Source organism: Ovis canadensis, chromosome 23, assembly GCF_042477335.2.
Source record: "Ovis canadensis isolate MfBH-ARS-UI-01 breed Bighorn chromosome 23, ARS-UI_OviCan_v2, whole genome shotgun sequence".
In the NCBI taxonomy this organism is placed as follows: Eukaryota; Metazoa; Chordata; class Mammalia; order Artiodactyla; family Bovidae; genus Ovis; species Ovis canadensis.
Window position 1 is genome coordinate 18,403,607 of NC_091267.1, and position 20,999 is coordinate 18,424,605.

At 43.5% G+C, this 20,999-nt stretch overlaps 1 protein-coding gene across 1 annotated transcript in view; it reads left to right on the plus strand.

Moving 5' to 3' along the window:
- Nucleotides 1-1,909: 1,909 nt before the first annotated feature.
- Nucleotides 1,910-20,999, plus strand: part of NETO1 (neuropilin and tolloid like 1) — a 103,312-nt gene continuing 84,222 nt past the window's right edge. The window contains exons 1-4 of the mRNA XM_069568423.1: nt 1,910-2,504; nt 4,536-4,589; nt 4,827-4,964; nt 9,966-10,214. Coding sequence (XP_069424524.1) covers nt 2,477-2,504; nt 4,536-4,589; nt 4,827-4,964; nt 9,966-10,214 — 469 coding nt within the window. The 5' untranslated portion in view covers nt 1,910-2,476. The remainder of the gene's footprint in view (nt 2,505-4,535; nt 4,590-4,826; nt 4,965-9,965; nt 10,215-20,999) is intronic.

Consider the following 20,999-nt stretch of genomic DNA (forward strand, 5'->3'; position numbering starts at 1 on the left):
TCTCTTATCTCTGCCTCTAGGTCTCTCTCTCTCCCTCCCCCCTTCCCTTTTCACCCAGTCTGGCGTTCACCTTCTATTGCTCTAGCTCTCCTTCCCACCCTGCCCCATCTACCCACTTTTCACTAAATGGACCGAAACACACACACACATACAGCCCTCTCTATGTCATCACTTTACCCCACCACGGTCGAGGACTTGCAGCTGCCCGGTATCAAAGAGCCAAAAGCTGGGAGGAAGGAGTCTTGGCGGTTGCTTCCGGAGCTGGGGGATCCTCTCGAGCCTCGGGGTCACCTCATTATCCCTCATCTCAGATTACTGGCAGGAAGACCTCCACCCTCTCGCCGCTGCTTTGCTGGGAACCTGAGGGCAGGGCGGCTGCGAGCATCCCGCGTCCCCCGCGCGCGCGCACGCCCGTGGGCGGCCCGGCGCTGCAGCAGCAGGTGCCAGGAGGGGGCGGCCCGGCCGCAGGTCCGCGCGCCCGGCTCTTTCCTCTCTGCCTTTTAAGGTGACCTAGTCTCGGCGGCGCAGCGCCCCTCAGCTTTCTACCTCCTCGAATTCTTGCTACGCCTGCCTCCTCTCCGCCGTAATCCCCACCCCACCCCCGCCCAACTCCCAGTTCCAGCGGTGGAGTCGGGGGCTGCGGCTGGGCGCGCTGGGGTCTGGGGCCGCCGAGGCGGGGACTGGGGGTCGACGGCGTCCTCGGGGCCGCGAGGTGCGGCCGGCGGCGGGTAGGCGCGGGCTGAGTGCGCAGAGCCCCGAGGGCGGGACGCAGCCCGGGGGTGGGGGGTTACCGCAGCGTCCAGGCAGGGACACCCCGCTCCACGCGCTCCAGCCCTGCTCGGGCCGCCTTGTGTTTACGGTTCTCCATATTCATTTATTCTCATTTTAGAAGCTGGATTTTTTTTCTTTCTTTCGGGGTTGTTTCCCCAGCAACTCTTTTTTCCCTCCCCTCTCCGAGTTTAACGCGCTGCGCGAGCGTGCGCCTGTCCATTTTGGGGTAGGGTGGGAGGTGATCGGTGTTTGCCTTGGGGTTTTAAAAAATATCTTGGGGAGGGCGAAAGAAATGCGGTAGAAGCCCGTGCCTCTACCCGAGCGGTTTGTCTGGGGCGACCTCCGAGTCAGGTCAGGCGATAAAATGCGAAACTTTTAATGTTGCCTTCGCCTCCGGCGCGCCCCTGCCTGGTCTCCCAGCCTGAGCCCGGAGTATATGGCTAAGTCGTCACCCCTGAAGGGAGACGGGACCCGCTTCCTCTAGCCAGATGGACTGTGGGGCGCGGGGGACAGCTCGATCGCAGTTTCTAGGCGTTTTTCAAAAGTGAACATGTGAACCCCGAGAGGGATTTTCACGTGCTGGCCCCTCCTCCTCCCTCGCCTTTTTAGCCGGCACGAGTCTCCAGCTCCGGATTTGCCCGGCGCCCTCTGGCCCCCTTTGCCCGGGCTGGCGGAGTGACGGCTCCCAGCCTGGTCCTCGCCCCTCTCCCCCTCGCCCCACCCCCAGGATCGGAGCGGGTGTGATGTCCTTGCAGCCGCCGCCGCCGCCCCTTTCGGCCTCGCACCAGCCCCGGGGGCGCCGGCCGAGAGGAGCTGCGCGGCTGCCCGCGGGCCGCGGGCTTCCCGGAGGGTCACGCCGCCCCGGGCTATGACTCAGGCGCCCACTTGGTAACTCTGCCATCTTCCCGCTCCCTCCCCGCCCCGTTCCCGTCCCCGCCTCCCGCCCGCCCCCCGCCACCCCGGTCTCTCCGCCACCACCCTGCAGCCCTCCTCCCAGACGCCCACCCACCCGCTCCTCTCTCCGCAAGATCGCAGAGGTGGCGCGGAGCCCGGCGAGCCGATGACGGACCCCTTCCTCCTCCTGTCTTCAATGCCTCAGCGGACGATCCCCAAGGGCTGGACCGAGGAGGGCTGCTCCGACCTGCTGCTCGTGGTGTATGAAACCGGGGACTGAGCGAGCCCCCCTCCAGCCGCCGCCGCCGCCGCGCGCTCCGTCGCTGCCGTCGGTCCGGACCTGCCCCCGCCTCGCCGCGCCGCGCGGCCCCAGCCCCTGCCCGGCCCCGGCCGGAGCGCCCCAGGGCTCGCCCCGCGCCCGCCGCCGCCCGCGCGCCCTCCTGCCCGCCGCGGCAGCGGCGGCGGTGATGCAGAGGGGGCGGGAGCAGCCGCCGGCGGCGCGGATGGAGGCGCCCGGCGCCCGGGCGTGAGGCGAGCGTCACGGCCAGGATGCTGCCGGCTTCGCGGCGGTGAGAGGGCGAGCGGGTGCGAGCGCGAGCCCGGGGCGGAGGACGCGCGGACTCGGATCTTGCTGCTGTGTGGGCTCGGATCGCCGGCTTTCCCCCCGCCTCGCTCTCCCCCCGCTCTTCATCTGTTCCCGGTTTGCACCTCTCAACCCTCTCTCGACTCCGTCCTCTCCCTGACCACTGGAAGTCTTCCCGTCTCTAAATGGAATTAGTGGAGCCTGGAGCCTCTGGTGTAAGGAACAGACATGATCTATGGACGCAGTTTGTTTCACAGTGAGTACCTCTTCCCGCCACGCCGGGCCGCCCGGGGGACCCTCCTCCCCGCCTTCCTCCCCTCGTGGCCGAGCGCGCGGGGACAGCCTGGCCCCCGCCGCGCCCTCGCCGGACCCCGCAGTCCCCGCGAGTCTGGGGCAGATGTAAACTTTCTGTATTGCAGCATCCTCGACCCGGCGTGGGGGCGGCGCGCGGCGGTGGTCCCTGGAGCTGAGTGTCGGCCGAGGAAAACAGCCTCGCCGTGCGCCGGGGCGTCGGGGGGTGGAGGGTGCCGAGTGCCCGGTGGGGACGCGCACGTGCGGCAGGGGACGGGGAGCGGGTCCCAGGGAGGTCTCAGGCGGAAGGTGGGGAGAGAGCCGGTTCGACAGCTCCGGGGAGGAGAAGGAACGGTCGTTTCAGGGGCTTCTGGAGCCCAGCGGGCCCGCGTCGCCCCTCCGGTGGGTCGTGTGTGAGCCACCTGAACGCCACGCTCGAGGGTAGCGCGAGTGCCAGCCTCAACTCTTCCGGAGAGTGTAGATAGACCTCGAGTGTCGCTTCACGAGTGTGCGGTTCGCGTGCGGTTGAGGGGAGGGCCGGGGACTGGAGGCAAATAGCGTCAGAAGTCATCGAGTAAAAGGCAGGCTAAGAAGATCTGTCTTGGGAATCTCACAGGATAGAGGGAGGGTAAGGCTGCCCGTGCCACCGGCGTTGCTGCTGTGTTCATCACAGGACACAATCCACAGTGCGGTTCCATCCGAGTAGAAACCCCAAACCAGCAGCTTGGTATTGGTGGCTGTGAACTTGTGTGTGTGTGTGTGTGTGTGTGTGTGTGTGTGTGTGTGTGTGTAGACATGGAAAGTTAAGAGTAAGACTTTTTTTTTTTTTTCTACCTGAACACAGACAATAACAACCTGTTTTAATCTAAAAGCTGAACAGGCTACATAGAGTACAAGTAAAATAATTGACATCCCTTCTCAAACACTAATATCAGGGCTCACATATACTTTTCCTGGAACAGTCTTCATGGATGCATTTTTAAGACCCTGTCCTGAACTTTCCTTTAGGAAATCATTGTGAATTATACCTGCCCTTATCCAAAATCATTTTTAAGTGGACTTATAATTACAGACCTAATGAAACTGAGAGCTTTTAGATAATTGACAAGAAAATAAATGATAAAAGAGAAATACAGAAGGCAAAATCAGAAATTATGAAGACTAGATTACTTTAATACTTCTCTCAGTTTTAGACTTTGTGAAAATATTAAGTAAGTCAAGGATGTGGAAGTAAAACAGTAAGATGCGTTTTAATGGTCTTCCTAGATTTACTGTTAAGTTTTAGATCAGCGTCTTTTTCTGATACTGAAAATCTGCCTTAATAAAATATTTATAGAAATAACCTTTCTTAAAATTATAAAATATTCCTGGATAATACAAAAGATTGCATCAAAGTTAAGATTAGGAGAGATTCATTTCCTATCCTAAGCATGCTGAGGACTGGGGTTACTTGGTAGGTCAGTTTTGTAAAAGAAACATTTTTATTATGGTACTTAATGCCTTCAGTCCACATTAGGCTGTTCTTCCCTTGTTCCCCTCCCCCACCTGCCATAGGATTTGGTGAAATATTTGTTTCCTAAAATACAGTAACATTGTTGATGAAAACACTTTTCCTTTTCATCCTTTGCCCTGCTGACCCTCTGTCTTCTTTGCAAGAAGCTGGCAAAGTCATTTACAAAGGGCAGCCAGGCCACACTCCTGAAAGCCCACTGTGATGTGACAGTAGTAGGTGACAGTGTTGACTCTTAGTCTCAAAGTCTGAATTTGCCTTAGGAGCTTGAGTCTCAACCATTCTTAACTGGCATTACTTCCTGAGGAGATTCCTAAATTGTCCTGATTTGTACATTTTGAATCAGTTTGTGCAAGTTCTTAGTTATCTGAGAAGGGTTGCCAGTAATAATCTTTGATATCTTTTTATCTTTAAACCGTTATGTTGTTAATAGAATTTGGTCATTTCAGTGTACATTAATCTTCCCAATTCTCTGTTCTGTTTCAGTTGTAGCAAGTTTAATCATCCTCCATTTGTCTGGAGCAGCCAAAAAAGGAACAGGTGTGTTTCTTTGGAAAAATTCAAGTGGGAGGCCTCTCCTCACTTGCATTTTCCTGTATTCTCCATATTCTTAATATTCCAGAATATCTGAGCATTTTATAGTGTGTATAATTGATTGGTTTTGACTAAGACAGCATTTAGAAGTTAATTTACTAATGGATATTGTAAGAATGTCCTCTCTATTTTTAGTTGTATAGAAAATTGGATAATGGGGCTTTAAAAATTTTTATTTTGCAGAAAAGCAAACCACCTCAGAAACACAGAAGTCTGTGCAGTGTGGAACTTGGACAAAACATGCAGAGGGAGGTATCTTCACTTCTCCAAACTATCCAAGCAAGTACCCCCCTGACCGGGAATGCATCTACATCATAGAAGGTGAGGGAGCCAAGTCCGGCCTGGCTGTCCCTGAACTCGGAATGGGCAGTGTGCATATAGACATTACAGAGATTGCTTCTGGAGGCCGTACACGTAAATATCTCTGAGTGAAGCCAGTAGCCATAAAATCTGGAACCGAGCTAATTATTGAAATGATTAGTAAAGGCTTTGTTGTTGTTGTTTAGTTGCTAAGTCGTGTCCAACTCTTTGCAACCCCATGGACTGTAGCCCACTAGGCCCCTCTGTCCATGGGATTTCCCAGGCAAGAATCCTGGGGTGGGTTGCCATTTCCTTCTCCAGGGGATCTTCCTTCGTCTCGGGATCTAACATGTGTCTCCTGCATTGGCAGGCAGGATTCTTTACCACTTAGCCACCGGGGAAGCCCAGTATACATAGAGACATTACAAAAATTGATTCTGGACGCTCTACACAAAAAATATCTCTGAGTGAATCCAGCAACTATAAAATGTGGTATCGAGCTAATTATTGAAATGATTAGTGAGTGAATGAAGTTGCTCAGTCGTGTCCGACTCTTTGCGACCCCATGGGCTGTAGCCCACCAGGCTCCTCCATCCATGGAATTTTTTAGGCAAGAGTACTGGAGGGGGTTGCCATTTCCTTTTCCAGGTATCTTCCCCAAACCTGAGTCTCCCGCATTGAGGGCAGATGCTTAACCCTCTGAGCCACCAGGGAATCCCTGAGTGAAGTGATTAGTAAAGACTTATAAACAGGTAAATTCTGGAAAATAAAAAGAATTCAACAACTTAGTTTATTTTGCAGTTGATTTCACTGATATGGAATTCTTAATTAATGGAATGGATGTATGATTGGCATAATATTACCGAATGTGTAACAATTTTGGCAGCTCATCTTTTATTGGTTAAATAATTAGTAGAATAATCTATACTTTGTTGTTTTCTCTCTTAAATAATATGAAGCACCCAAAACGTATTCATGTAGAAAGAAATGTAATCATGGAGGGTGGGAGGGAGGCTCAAGAAGGAGGAGATATATGTATACCTATGATCGATTTGCATTGTTGTAAGGCAGAACACAACATTGTAAAGCAATTATCCTCCAATTTAGTTTTTTTAATTCATAATCATATTTTCCAGATATCAATCTGAATATTATTCTGAGCCTCAGTCTGTGCTAAAAAGTGACATTTTCATCCTTTCATGCCAAAGTCAGCATTCCAAATGATGATGTTTCTCCTCATCAGTTTTTTTCCCAGCCTGAAGGATAAAAAGTGCTGAAAAAGGGATTCGCTTCTCTTTGAACATTTTCCATTTCCATTACCCTTGTAGACACCTCTTTATTAAGGACAATTTTTTAAAATATATGAACATTTCATCTAGTGGTTGAAGTTTTCAATATTATGTGTTAGCACCTAATGGCCCCAAACTTGCAACTTCCCAAACACCTGTGCTCCCCCTACCACACACACACTCACAGAGTTACCTTACCAGAGTTAACCATAAAAGGTATTTATGCTCACTATTTACTTACAAACAAGGCACATGTTAATTTGATAGATCTTTCTTTCATGTCAAGGACAAAACTTAAAGTTGGGAAATAAAGAGAACCCCCTATCACTGTGAACCCTTCTTGAAATACTTCATTCTGGCCCCTTTGTCATTCATAACATTTCTCAAATATTTACTGAACCACTCTTGTTAGTACAGTTTAGAGAGTATTGAGCAAAATAGACATGGTACTTGCCTTATGGAACCTACAATGTGGCCTGGGTACTATGCTCTTTTCCAGTAAACAATCTAAAGTAGCTCTGAGATGAGCAGTGTTTGAAACAGGGAGAAAAACAAGGCTATAAGGAGAAAGAGATGCTTGCATTCGGTTTTAAAGACCATTCAGGACACTGCCATTCTCTGTGTAAAATAGCATGTGCAGAGGTTCAGAGATACAGTGTGGTTAGTTAACCACATGTCGATTCAGAGGGCTTTTGCAGAGGGTAAGGAGAGGGACAAGTGAGGAGGCTGGAGTGCACGTGGTCTCAGATAAGAGAGAATTTGGTATCCGTCTGTCACCCAGGCCAGTTTGGACTTGATATTGTAGACAGTGGGGTGCCACTGAAATAATCGCAGGAGAGAAATAGTAAGCTGAGATTTTGATGAAGTAACTGGAAGAAAAGAACCGAAGTGGAAACTGTTGTGAAAGACCAGGTAAACCACAGGGAAACCCTGAACTACAGAAGTGACGTTGATGGGAAAACAATGAAGGGTATTTGCGAAACTGAACCTTGAGTGACTGGATGTAGGGAGGGGAGAGTAGGCTGTCCTGGGACTATTCTGTAGGTTCTGGCTTGAGTGTTAGATGCGATTGTTATGCCACCTAAGGAATAGGAGTGGGGAAGGGGGTTAAAGGGAAAGCCACGTGTTCAATTTCATGTTTATGGAGATGTCTCATGAAGAAATTGCACGTGTGGATCTTTAGTTCAGTGGACAGTCCTGGCATGAAAGTATATGTTTACAGGTGATAAACACAGAGATTGCTGTTGAGACTGTTAGTATGAGTACCATCATCCAAAGGGCATTTATAGCATTTTAACTCTTTTAAAAAATATAGATGCCTGGGTCAGCCTCCAGATTTTCTCATTTAATTGGTCTTGGATGGAGCTGCAAATACTATTATATTATAATCTCCCTCCTTTGGGATGTCCATGGCATCCAGTGCATTGGTCTGGAAAGAGAGGAGATAAGAAATACATAAAGTAGATTTTTGTAAACTAATACATAAGGGAGGGCAGAATAAAGAGAAAGGCAATGTGGACTGTGAAGGACAAGGCAGAGAGTTTCTGGGTTATAAAGTGAGTCTCTAATTTTCTGGTGATTACATATCTCAATTCTATATATGTTTTGATACCCATGCCTTCATTTTAAACGCAAGCATATACCAAAGGCTTTAGTTTTAAAGCCACTCAAGTGTGTGATATTCAATATATATTTAAGAACTTGTGTGGAGGGAACAGTAGCCATTCGGAATGATTGCTGATCACATGGGAAGCGGGCCCTCCTGTGCCGGGTCTTAACTTTCAAGTTTCTGGAGGGGTTGGTCTTTGGAGAGGGTCAGGAGGTTGGAGAGCACTCAAAGGATTCGAGACGGCTGTTTGCTAACTAGGATAAAAGTGTGGATATCTCAACAGCTGTGATGGCTGTACTGGGGGTACCCTGACTGAGTATCAGTCTAAAATGCCAGAATTTTGAACTGTTGGCCATGACAAGGCAAGAATGGAAAGGCTTCAGCAAATGCCTCCATGTAGAGGTTTACAGAGCTGCTCACCTAATCTCACTCTTCTGTGATGAGCGCTGTAAGCACGCTTATAAAGATAAGCTCATTTACTGCAATTCACCCGACAGTGTGGTTGTGTGTGCTTTTGTTTGTTTGTTTGTTTGTTTTGGTTTTTTTGGACAAATCCTCAAGGACAAGCACTGTGCTTGAGTGCTGAAGGAAGAAGGTGGTTGGTGGTGGTTTAATCACTAAGTCAGGTCTGACTCTTGTGACCCCATGGCGTGTAGTCTGCCAGGCTCCGCTGTCCATGGGGGTTCTCCAGGCAAGAATACTGGAGTGGGTTGCCATTTCCTTCTCCAGGGGATCCTACCGACCCAGGAATCAAACCTGGGTCTCCTGCACTGCCGACAGATTCTTTACCGACAGAGCTACGAGGGAAGCCGGAAGAAAGAAGGTAGACAGACACAGTTTGTGTATTTAGATTTAGAGAGGAGGTGTTTTCTTTGTGTGTGCGTGTATTGTTTTGTTGTTGTTGTTGTCGTGTGTTTGTTTTTTAAGCAAGATTTCCTCACGTAAACAGGAGTTGGTTTGGAAGTGTACAGGTAGTCAAGAAAGTGGGAAAACACATGAAAACTTGGAAGGGTATACTGTCTTAGAAAACACGAAGGCCTGGAATGGCCTGAGCGTGGGCTGTTTGTGAGGTGGAAAGATCCTGCTGGGACGAGCTGCAGGAGGCTTCAAAGAGACCTGTGTGTCCATTGTATTGATTGTTCCCTTATAGCTGATAGTTTCTGATTGAGTTTAAGCCTGAGAATGGCAGGATAACACTTGTGTTCTGGAAGAGTTACTCTTCATATTCCTCTACACACATTCCGCTCTAACCAAGACATCTGATTGGGACTACTTGAATGATTGTAGAACTCCATGCGAAGCAGATCTCAAGTGGTGTCTGACCGTAAAAATGGCTTCTCCTGAAGATACGGGAGAAGCAACAGAAAGGTTGGAAGAAGGCAATGGCACCCCACTCCAGTACTCTTGCCTGGAAAATCCATGGACGGAGGAGCCTGGTAGGCTGCAGTCCATGGGGTCGCTAAGAAGGAAATGGCAACCCACTCCAGTGTTCTTGCCTGGAGAATCCCAGGGACGGGGGAGCCTGGTGGGCTGCCATCTATGGGGTCGCGAAGAGTCAGACACGACTAAGCGACTTCACTTTCACTTTTTATTTTCATGCACTGGAGAAGGAAATGGCAACCCACTCCAGTGTTCCTGCCTGGAGAATCCCAGGGACGGGGGAGCCTGGTGGGCTGCCATCTATGGGGTCGCACAGAGTCGGACACGACTGAAGCGACGCAGCAGCAGCAGCAGCAGCAGCAGCAGCAGCAGCAGCAGCAGCAGCAGCAGCAACAGAAAGATGCCTCTCCACTCTTTAAACCTGAGTTACGAGCCTTTCACAAAAATACCATGACTTGTTCATTGTGTCACACATTGAAATGGTCTTTATATATCAGAATAATATTTTGGGCAACCTCATCAGTTTTAAGAATCATCCCTTAGACATTCTTACAGAAATTTTATCCCTTAGAATACTAACTGAAACAAACTTCCTTAGTGTTTCTATGTATATCACAGTCAAAGTTGGATAGAAGTTATTATACAAGATGAAATCTTAAATAGAATCAGAAAAGTCAAACTACAAATTTAAAAAGGACCTTCTAGACATAATCTTTCTTTCTTTTTTCTTTTTTTTCTTTTTAGCTGCCCCAAGACAGTGCATTGAACTTTACTTTGATGAAAAGTACTCTATTGAACCATCTTGGGAGTGCAAATTTGATCATATTGAAGTTCGAGATGGACCTTTTGGATTTTCTCCAATAATTGGACGTTTTTGTGGACAACAAAATCCACCTGTAATAAAATCCAGTGGAAGATTTCTATGGATTAAATTTTTTGCTGATGGAGAGCTGGAATCTATGGGATTTTCAGCCCGGTACAATTTCACACCTGGTAAGTGGGGACTTGTTTTTTCCGTCTGTTTTCTTCCTTAGTTCTCTTTCTATCATAGTATAAGAACTTCTGTAAGACAACTTTATCATTTCCAAAGAGTTTCCCAGTTCTATTTGGAAGCAAATCTACAGTGCTCTCTCTTTTCATTTCGTAAATTCTGGAAGGGAAATTACTTTTCCTTAAAATTTAGCCTACTTTAGAGGTAAAGTGAAGTGACTCAGGGGTTTACATGGTCATCAGCAACACAGTTAATTAGTTGGACTTCCATTATGCTGAAACATGTAATTCAAGAGGCAGTCTGTAATAGAGAAACTAATTATACTTTGAATCCCAATAAACTTGAAAAGGCAGTTGCAATATTGCAAAATGTATCCATCAAAATGATCTTTGGAGAACTTGAATAAAATATTCATTTGTCCTGAAAATTATCATTTTTAAAGCAAATGGATCTTAGGATAAAGCCGACTAATCTCTTTTTTAGAAATGCAAATCCCTAAGAGTTGGGATGAAAGGAAAAGTGAGCCCCCTAGCAGCCCAGTATTCATTTGCAAGGCCTGGCACACATTATCTGTTATTATATAATTATCCATTCTATGTCAATTTTCCTTTTAAACTGTAATATTAAAAAAGGCCTGTGATGTTGACTGGCTCACTTTATGATGAGCTATCATTTGTTATAATAAAAATTGCTATCACATTTTTAAACTTTGTGAACATCAGGCTGCAGCAATTTGAGATTTGATGAGGTCATTTTTTAAAATGGAAAGACGACTCAACTTACATAAAGCACATTATTTACTTATAATTACATATTTTTTTAAAGTTTGTGTGTATCGTTTTACTCAGGCTGTAACAGGCAGTAGATTAAATTGAAGTGTACGTAGACTTTGTTCAAGTTTCCGTCCCACATTACAGAGGTAACATCAGAGCAGGGCTATGATGCTCCATTCAAACACTAAAATATTTTAAATAATTAATATGAGACTAATGATGACTTTTATTATGATACTATAGACTAATAATATAATAATTAAAATGAGTGATATAAACTAGCATATGTGTTAGCCTTAAACATTACTAGATTGTGGTTTTTATTATGCTTTTCTAATATTGGGTTGTTAACAGAAGTCATGGATATTTTACATGTGGCAATCAAGCTTGATGTGTTCTGAAAATGTATAAACATTGTGATTACTTAATTAGTGCTAGAGTTTTTAATGGAAATACGTATTTTCTTCTTGACTGATAATTTAGAATATAGCCAGAACCTAAAGACGATGGCTTGTGTTATGATCTAGGCTTTCATAAGTTCCATTTTCATCCTGAGATTAGTAATCATGGAAACAATGTGAGGATATAAAATTATAGTCTCGTTAGAGATGTAGAGTCAACTTCATCAACTTCAGCAATGTGATCCAGATTCTAGCTCTACTTGAGATGAATAAATGGTGACGCTCAATCTGCTATCCTTGGGTTTCAAAATCTTCTTGGTTCTCAAGTGCTGTTCTTTGCTCCTTGTTTCTTTAGAGCCATGCTAATTCATCTGTAGAAGGAGAAGATTTTATCACCTAGAGCTACTGAATCAGAAGGGAATGTAGGGAGGTGGTTCACGAAATGAAGACTACATTAAGGATAGACTTAAGCTTCTCTAGTCACGTGGACAAACTAAAGTGTGCCAGGAAGCCTACACCTGGCATCTGAGGGGAATGTGGGACCATGAGAGATGTGTAAAAACCCCTGTCTGCGGAAGTTGACATTCCATGGCTCGAGGCCATTGTCTGAGTGGCACCATAATCCACAACTCATTCTGTAAAGAGATAGTATTGAGGAGGCCACTTACTTGATGAAGGAGGCAGAGATTAGTGGTAATTTGTCCGTGGACAGAGGAGCCTGGCAGGCTACAGTGCATGGGGTTGCAGAGTCAGCCATGACGGAGCGACCATGGAGCACGTGGCATATAGAGAACAGGGAGTCGCAGAGGCTTCACTTTAATTTGGGCTTTATTTTTATTTGGTAGTAGGCTTCAAGTGATTTGTGGAAGTTGAGCAGAGTTCTTCAAGTTCACTTTATCATTTAAGTTATAAAGCAGTGATGACATTCTGAGGGCCCCCAAGTGGGATGCCCACTGCAAGGGGATCTTCCCCACTTGGCTTCAGCATGGCCGTGAGGAACACTGGCTTTAGAAGCAGATTAGGCTTCCAGTTCTGACTTTCTTATTCTTGCTTGCTATAAATTTTGGACATGATTCTTCACGTTTTATGCCTCAATATTTTAATTTGTAAAATAAAAATAGAAATAATATTGATTACCTCAAAAGATTTGTTGGAAGATTGTTTGATTACTGACCAATGCATATTTATGGATTTTTCACTTCCTATAAGATCTCAACTATTGATAGCTCTTATTTTATTAATTTGATCCTGTGTTCTTTAGAAGTCAAGGGGGCTTGGCATACTTTATTGGGAGAGCAAGCGTCTCACATGTTTTAAAAATTACAACTGCTGTTTCCCTGACTTTGGGGGGTGGATGTGCAAAACTTAACCTTCCTGATGTCACTTTTCCTTATTAGGTTTGTTTGAGTGGGTCTAAGTCTCCACAGGAGGGTTACAGTTACTTCTGATAACAGTCATAAAATATGTTAGAGCAGACCAGGTGGTCTTCATTATTTTTGAAAACTTATCACAATCTGGAATCTGGATCTTAATTTATAGTCTCGGAAGCTTGAGGTGGGCACGTGAGAATTTACCCGCTCTTAGTAATAAGTCCCATTAACCAAGCTAAAAAGACTGAATATACACATATATGTGTAAACATCTATGCATATACATATATGCACACATATAAAAACATACATACATTTTCAGTTAAGTGTTCTTAGACTCACACAGCTCAGTGTTTCTTGTAAGCAACCATGCATAGACATCCAGATTATAATCAGAAGATTATACAGTGAGTGTGAAATCCAGATATTGAAGCTTAGCTTTGTAACTTGCATCCAGCTAAGGTACATGATGATTCACCTCTATAACATGGATCATTTTTTCCCAGTGATGATTTAGTTTTAAGCTTTTTGTTGCTGTTTAGTCACTAAGTCGTGTCTAGCTTTTTGCGACCCCATGGACTGTAGCACACCAGGCTCCTCTGTGTCTACCGTCTCCCAGAGTTTGCTCAGAATTGTGTCCATTGAGTTGATGATGCCATCCAACCATCTCATCCTCTGTTGCCCCCTTCTCCTCCTGCCCTAAATCTTTCCCAGCATCAGGGTTTTTCCAATGAATCGGCTCTCTGCATCAGGTGGCCAAAGTGTTGGAGCTTTAGCTTTAGCATCAGTCTTTCCAATGAATATTCAGGGTTGATCTCCTTTAGGACTGACTGGTTTGATCTCCTTGCAGTCCAAGGGACTCCAAGAGTCTTCTCTAGCACCACAGTTTGAAAGCATCAGTTCTTTGGCACTCAGCCTCCTTTATTGTCCAACTCTCACATCTGCACATGACTATAGGTTTCAAACTGCCATGGGTCATTTCCTCTGTCCAGTCTTGAGCTGTGGTCCTGCCTGACCAGGACACTAGTTTGTGTCAACTCTTATCTCAAAATTTGTTTTTGTCTCTTAATATCTTCGACTTCTTTTCCTAGTCACCTTTAAACATAGGCCTTTAATCCCTGGCTCCTGTGTTCCTGGGAACTACTTGTGATCTGGTGGTAGACAGTGGTGGATGGAGGTCTCGTGTGGACTTGGAGGGTGAGAAGCAGAGCTAGAGAAGATGCCACCGACTCACTCTTACAGGGATTTCCCATCTTCTGACACATTCTGATGACTCTGCAGTTTTTATTTTATAGACTGTGACTATTTCTGGATGCTTTACCTTTACACAGTGCAATGATGAATCACCTAGGATTACAGTCTAGCATGCACGAGAAGGATTGTGAGATTGAGCGACAGTCAGAGAAAACTCAGCCAGTCAGACTCTGAGGTCTGCAGAAATGAAGGACAGAGTGAGGTCTGAAAAAAAGGGCTGAGGACCCCAGAGCTCTGGGGAAGGTTCCGGGATGATCCCTCTTGGGAAAACCTCTCTGCTTCTGGTGTAAACACAGTTGTGTTGTGACATACACTCTCCCACTCCTGAGACAAGAAATGAATTCAGAGTTACTGAGAATGTTACAAGTTACATAATGGAAAATTTGATAACCCACAGATAATTGAAAAAGAAAACATATAAAAATTGCAATAGACTGACATTATTTTCTCATCTTAATAAGGTTATCTCATCTTAATAACATTTATTGGGAAATATTTTCTCACGTGAGAAAATATTTTATAATAAAATTACTTTAATATTACTGGAATAATATTCACCAAACTCGTAACAATGATTACCTTAGATGATTTTGGGAGTAAGATGGTTGAGAAGGAATTGAAGAAACCAAGATAGACATATTGTGAAAATTTATCAGCATTATCAGTTATTTTTTATTTTTGAAAAGGATAGTATATTATTTTTGATGTCACTTATGTAAATAAAACTTGAGATGAATCAAAAAGAGAACATACCATAGTTGGTCATTTTAAGATGAACTTTATTCAAATTTAAAATTTATTTTTAAATAAAAATGAATTTTTGGAAGAGTGAATACCTCTTCTCCACAATCCACATTTTTTTTACTTAAACAGAAAATGCCATTTAAGTAGAGAATAACTCCCCCGCAGCCAGCTTCCCTAGGTCTCAATTTTCTTTGCCACTTGAAGATATAAACTAAAGAGAAAATATATAACCGTATGTGCTGTTCCACCAGTTCAAAGGCATTATCAGGGACTCTGTGTGATATTAGGAAAGAAGAACATCCCAGATATTCTACTCTTGGGCAATGTAACCCTTTCAATCTCTTTAGGAACAAATATCTCTTCTTGTTGTTTAGTCTCTAAAGTGGCGTCCAAATCTTTTGCGACCTCATGGAATGTGACCAGCCGAGCTCCTCTGTTCATGGAATTCTCCAGGAAAGAATACTGGAATAGGAAGTCAATCCCTTCTCCAGGGGATCTTCCCATCCCAGAGATCAAACCCCATCTTCTGCATTGCAAGCAAATTCTTTACCAGTTGAGCCACCAGGGAAGTCCAGTTAGCCTTGTGCTTTCCTTCCTAATGGGGAGACTTTCTCCTCTTTCAGTTCAGTTCAGTCACTCAGTCATGTCCGACTCTTTGCAGTCACATGGACTGCAGCACGCCAGGCTTCCCTGTCCATCACCAACTCCTGGAGTTTGCTCAAACTCATGTTTAACAAGTCAGTGATGCCACTGACCATCTCATCCTTTATCATCCCCTTCTCTCCCTGACTTCAATCTTTTCCAGCATCAGGGTCTTTTCCAATGAGTCAGTTCTTCGCATCAAGTGGCTAAAATATTGGAGCTTCAGCTTCACCATCAGTCCTTCCAGTGAATATTTAGGACTGATTTCCTGTAGGATTGACTGGTTTGATCTTCTTGTTGTCCAAGGGACTCCCAAGAGGCTTCTCTAACACCACAGTTCAAAAGCATCAATTCTTCACCATTTAGCCTTCTTTGTGATTCAACTCTCACATCCACACACGACTACTGGAAAAACCATAGCTTTGACTAGATGGACCTTTTGTTGGTAATGTCTCTGCTTTCTAATATGCTGTCTAGGTTGGTCATAGCTTTTCTTCCAAGGAGCAAGCATCTTAATTTCATGGCTGCAGTCACCGCCTGCTGTGATTTTGGAGCCCAGGAACATAGTCTTTCACTGTTTCCACTGTTTCCCCATTTATTTGCCATGAAGTGATGGGAACGGATGCCATGATCTTCCTTTTATGAATGTTGAGTCTTAAGCCAGCTTTTTAGTCTCATCCTTACAGACATAAAATATAATGTTTTTGAAATCTTCCTCTTTTGATGATATTTTCCTGAACTTGTTGTATATATCAAAGTTATAAACATCCTATTGGAGAAGTTTAGTTTAAGGATTATGCCTTGAAGTATCAGATAAGTTAGGTCGAGTTAGGTGTTGTCATGGGATGAATGGTGTTGTCAACATTGAAATTATCAGGATACTTTGTACTTAAATAGCGCGTTTCATCTGAGCAGTGCAAAGTGTTTCAGGAACATTCTGCACAATTCCTAGACTCCTTGGAAAACTCCATACTGATTCACTCCAAAGGCAATGGAAGGGATACACTGCAGTGCAGTGATTTAAATTGAATGTTTACAAAAGATTTCTGTGTATAGTAAATGATATATATTAATTAGGTAAAATACTGTCGTAAACTCAATGTTACTTTAATTATCCATTGCAGTGCTTTTTCTATTTGAAATGTGTGAATATTAAAACATGTTGAAAATTACCAATTTTCCTTGTCTAGATGATCAGAGTTTAGATATATGCTTTGGTGGTAAGAAAGAAAAGCTGTATTTCATCTATCTGGACCAGTTTTTCAGTAACTAAACTTTAATTTGCATTTTATACTAAAAGATGAAAGAATAAAAGTTTATAGGTTAATGTTAAAACAAGGACAAGGACTTTATCTGATTATTTTTTTCACCTAGAAATAAAAGATTGAATAAGTTTTGGTCAGATAGCATTATGTTGTCTTTCTATTATCTTTACACTGTAGACTCCCAGTATTCTAATTTTAACCCCAGCAAATACTGTCAAATGGAAAATGTATGAAACAAAATTACATTTCTTCTTGAGGCTTTTATTTTCCAAGAAATGAAACTGAAAACTTGAGAGTCACAATAGGGACATGTAATAATTACCAAAGATATTCATGCAAGGGCAGTTTCTCCATGCCTCAACTCTCATCCCCCCAGCCTGTGATTTGGTTGATCTGATGTGTATAGAAGAGGGCTCAAGGGGAAGGTTGAGGAATAAGTAAAGAGAGAGAGAGAGGGAGAGAGGCTGTTTGGTCTAGGTGGGTGTTCAGGAGAGAAGTTGAGAGTGGGAGAGAATTTCCAGGATTAGCTCCCATCTGTACAGAGAATATTGAAAGCTGTAGCAGAAGAGAAGAAGGATTTTTAACGAAGTTTCCTGTACAGACAGAATACCTTTCCTCATCTTACTTTTTCCTGGAAAGGTAGAGAAAAGTGTTTAGGTGTGTGTTTTGTTTGTTTGTTTAATGATTAACTGTTGGACTGCATGTTTTTTAATATGGTACGTTTGAGACTGGTCCATGTGGAGCCGCAGATATATTTACATTGTAGGCATGGGTATTCTTTAGATCTGAAAGAGACCTTGAAGTTCATCTCATTCAGCCTTTTTATTTTAAAGATAAAGAAAGCAGTGATCTAGAGAAAAGGCGTTGCCCAGGTTCCTGAGCTCTGTGTAGAAGTTCAGTGACTGCTTGTTTATCAGTTATACAACCACTGTGCTGATCCACCTTTCACAAAGGTAGAGATCATGACTTTAATTACATCACATATTGTACGTGTTTTCAGTTTAGTTACGTTAAGAAATTTAATAAAGGGACAAAACTGTATCACCCACATTTCACCATTACTGGTTATAGATTTTAAAATTCACCTTTCCCATATTGCCTGAAATGCCATTCAGTTGACAGTGATGAAAAAGGCAATGATTTATCTTCCTTCCCACTACCTCTGTTATAAACATCTGCCTTTTCAGCCCCGACCCCCCAGCCGGAAGTGTGTGACTCATTCCCTGTTCTTCTCAAATGTCTCCTGTTACTGACCTGGTCAGTTAGCTGTGTGTAAAGTGCTCTCATGACTTGGAACCTATGACTGATGTGCTAAATACTCAAGGAGAAACCTTGAATTTCTTTCTCCTGCAATGACTCCTTCTTCCTAGCACATGTATCTCTGACTTTGTTCAGAGACCAGTTGCTTCCAATCCCCAACAGCTTCCCTCTCCCCAGGGCTTCTGTGTACAGCTGTGATGTTCAGGACACCAGGCTGAGGGAAGGAGAGCTGATTCTGCTCCCATTCAGGTGCCCCGAGCAGACCCATATCCGGAAATGGGTACTGTTCACTAATTTCCCCAAAGGCGTCTTATGGACTATCTAGGATCATACATTGATCAATCACAACATCACCTCTGAACCCATCACCTCTGGACCCAATCACACCTTTGGATGTCCCAACATCCAAAGACCACCATCCACCCTCCACTAAAATTGTCCTAAAGAGAAATGGTATCATTTGAGTCAGAGAAGCATTCAAGAAATACAATAAAAGAACAACAACAACAAAAAAGCATCTGTTTTATCTCCATTTTGCATTCTTATGTTTTTTCCTAAGTGTCCATAGTTACCAGGCTTTTTGGTAAAATCTCCTAGCAAACGCTAACATTTGACTTATAGCATATTCAAAAAGTATGCTTTTCAAATTATAACAATCTATATCTATATGTTTTGACTAAGAACACATTATAGTCTTAAGTTTTTTTATTTTCAAAAAATTTTTACAACAATTTGCCCATAGTTTAATACTTCTTATCATTTATTTATGTGCAGAATCAATCAAATAGTTTTCAGGAAAACACCCACACTATTATTTTGTTGACCAAAAATGTTTTTCTATTTTATAATTTGTCTTCCATTATAGCTATTTAAGTACAGCTCATGTAACTGTACTTAAAGTGAACTCACAGAACGACTTAATCTCCACTTGTATTTGCCACTTACACTTCTTCGCAAATATTTATTGATTTACTGTGCTAATATTGTAAATATACACTGTGTAAAACATCCTGTGTTCCCTACAATGAGTCCATATTCTATGAGAAGAGTAAGATATTGTGTAGTAGAGTGATGCCCTTCACCCTTCAAAAAGTTGATACTCTATTTCTATATGTATGTATATATGTACCTATCTCTCTATATCATTTGATTTTATGTGAATGCCATCTTTATACATAAATATGGCAGCAACTCCAACAAAATAGCAACTTGCAATCCTTTCCAGAGATGTGCATGGGATGGTGGCATTTTTGTTTGTGGCAATAATAGCTATTTGTAGAACCTGGCACTCTTTAAGCCTCTGCCTCTCTATGGCATATCTCCCTGATGCCTTTGCTTCAAAAGAGCTATGCTGTCTGTTGTTGCTTGCTCACTTGGCTAGCTTCCCACCATTCCACAGCTATGCTGACTTGCTTGAAATTCTGCTTCAGTACATCCTGATGGCATTTTCCCTCTCCAACTCATTTCAGACACCTCACTTCACCCAGACGACCACAAGGATTACAGAGTGATTATGATCCAGAAGGACTATTCAGTCAGCAAGCCATGTGCCACAGAAGAGCTAAACTTGCCTTTTAAGCAGAAGGACATATTAGTCGTACATACGTCACTTCTATTCTGTTGTCTATTGATCATAACCCAAATCAGAAACCTGTTCTATTCCCTTGGAACTTTCCTTCTGAAATTTGCACTTCAAAGCCCCAAGGAATTTCTCTAAGTGATTCAAAGAGAAATGAGATACAGAGATCCGTATTGCTACCTTAAAACATTCCCAGACTCTATTATGCTTGCTGGTGCTGTCTGAAAGTATATTACCTTTAGCAGATTTGGCGGGCAAACAAAGTCGAATTTGTAGACTGGTCAGTGGCGGTGCTGATGAGCTAGGAAAGCAGAGATGAGGGTTGTCATGGCAATGATAGGTGAAGTCTGACATAGAGAGTTCCCACAGCATGAAAATGAGTCAGATTTGAAGAGATCTGCTGTGGTAGATAGTTGGTTAACTGGTGAGAAAATTATTCTTAGGTTTTTTTGCATGGGCATATTACTTTCCTTTAATAAGTATTTTCAAATAATATTTACAATTTTATTGTTTCATTTAAATTTTCAAATAATACTTGGGATAAATAAGGTTTATCCCAAATTTAAATTCAAAGAAAATTATCATCAAAAAGTAATACAACCATGCTTATGTTTTGTTGACCACTGTTTTTATCATTTGTATCATTTCTTCGGTCCATTCCATTCATTATCCCCTTGGTTCTTGCTCTTGCTTCTGCTTCTCCATTCCTTCTTTCATTTCCCCGAGTAGTGGCCACATACCTCTTTCCTTGACAGCTATAGGCAGTGTGTCTTCCACTGGCTTCTACTAACTCTTTATCGCCTTCTACTGACAGGTTGCTGGGCCCCTAGGCTCTTCATTATGCCTCCTCACTGTTCCAGCCCCATTGTTTGGTCTGAGCCCACATTTTCTAGAAAAAAATTCAGATATTGTGTCCCTCTTGTTTATGAGCCCTGGCACAGGAAAAACGTAATGATTCTATGAATAAATGCAGTGTTTAGTTTCCTGTTCAAATGTCGTTGTTGGCATGTATGTTCTTCGGACTACACTTTTCATGTCTAGCTTGAGTTGCGTATCAGTTTTTCCTCCATTAACAACTTATATGATCCATTCTAGATCATAAGGTAATCCACGGCAAAGCCCAGCTTTTTGTTACCTTAAGGCAAATTGCTTCTAAGGATGTGATTTGTTGTGCTTTCTCGTTATCTATGGATGACATGTTCTTCGATGCCTAAGAGGCACCCGTGTTTTAGGAAAGTTCCTCAATAGTTTCAAGTTATTTTCAGTGTAACATCTCTGTCCTCATCAGGGAAAAATAAGTTGAGGCCGTAACTTTTAGTACATAGTTAAGTTAAAAGAGCTGTTTAGGCATTTCCTTCGAAATGTGCAGGGGAACGCTCCGTTCCTCTCAGAGAATATCGGAGCTATGCTAGGTCTTTGTTGCAGTCTACTTGGATGAGTCTTCATTTTTTCATTTTGCATAAACCTATTTTTCTCAGTTTCATGGTTTTCTAATAATT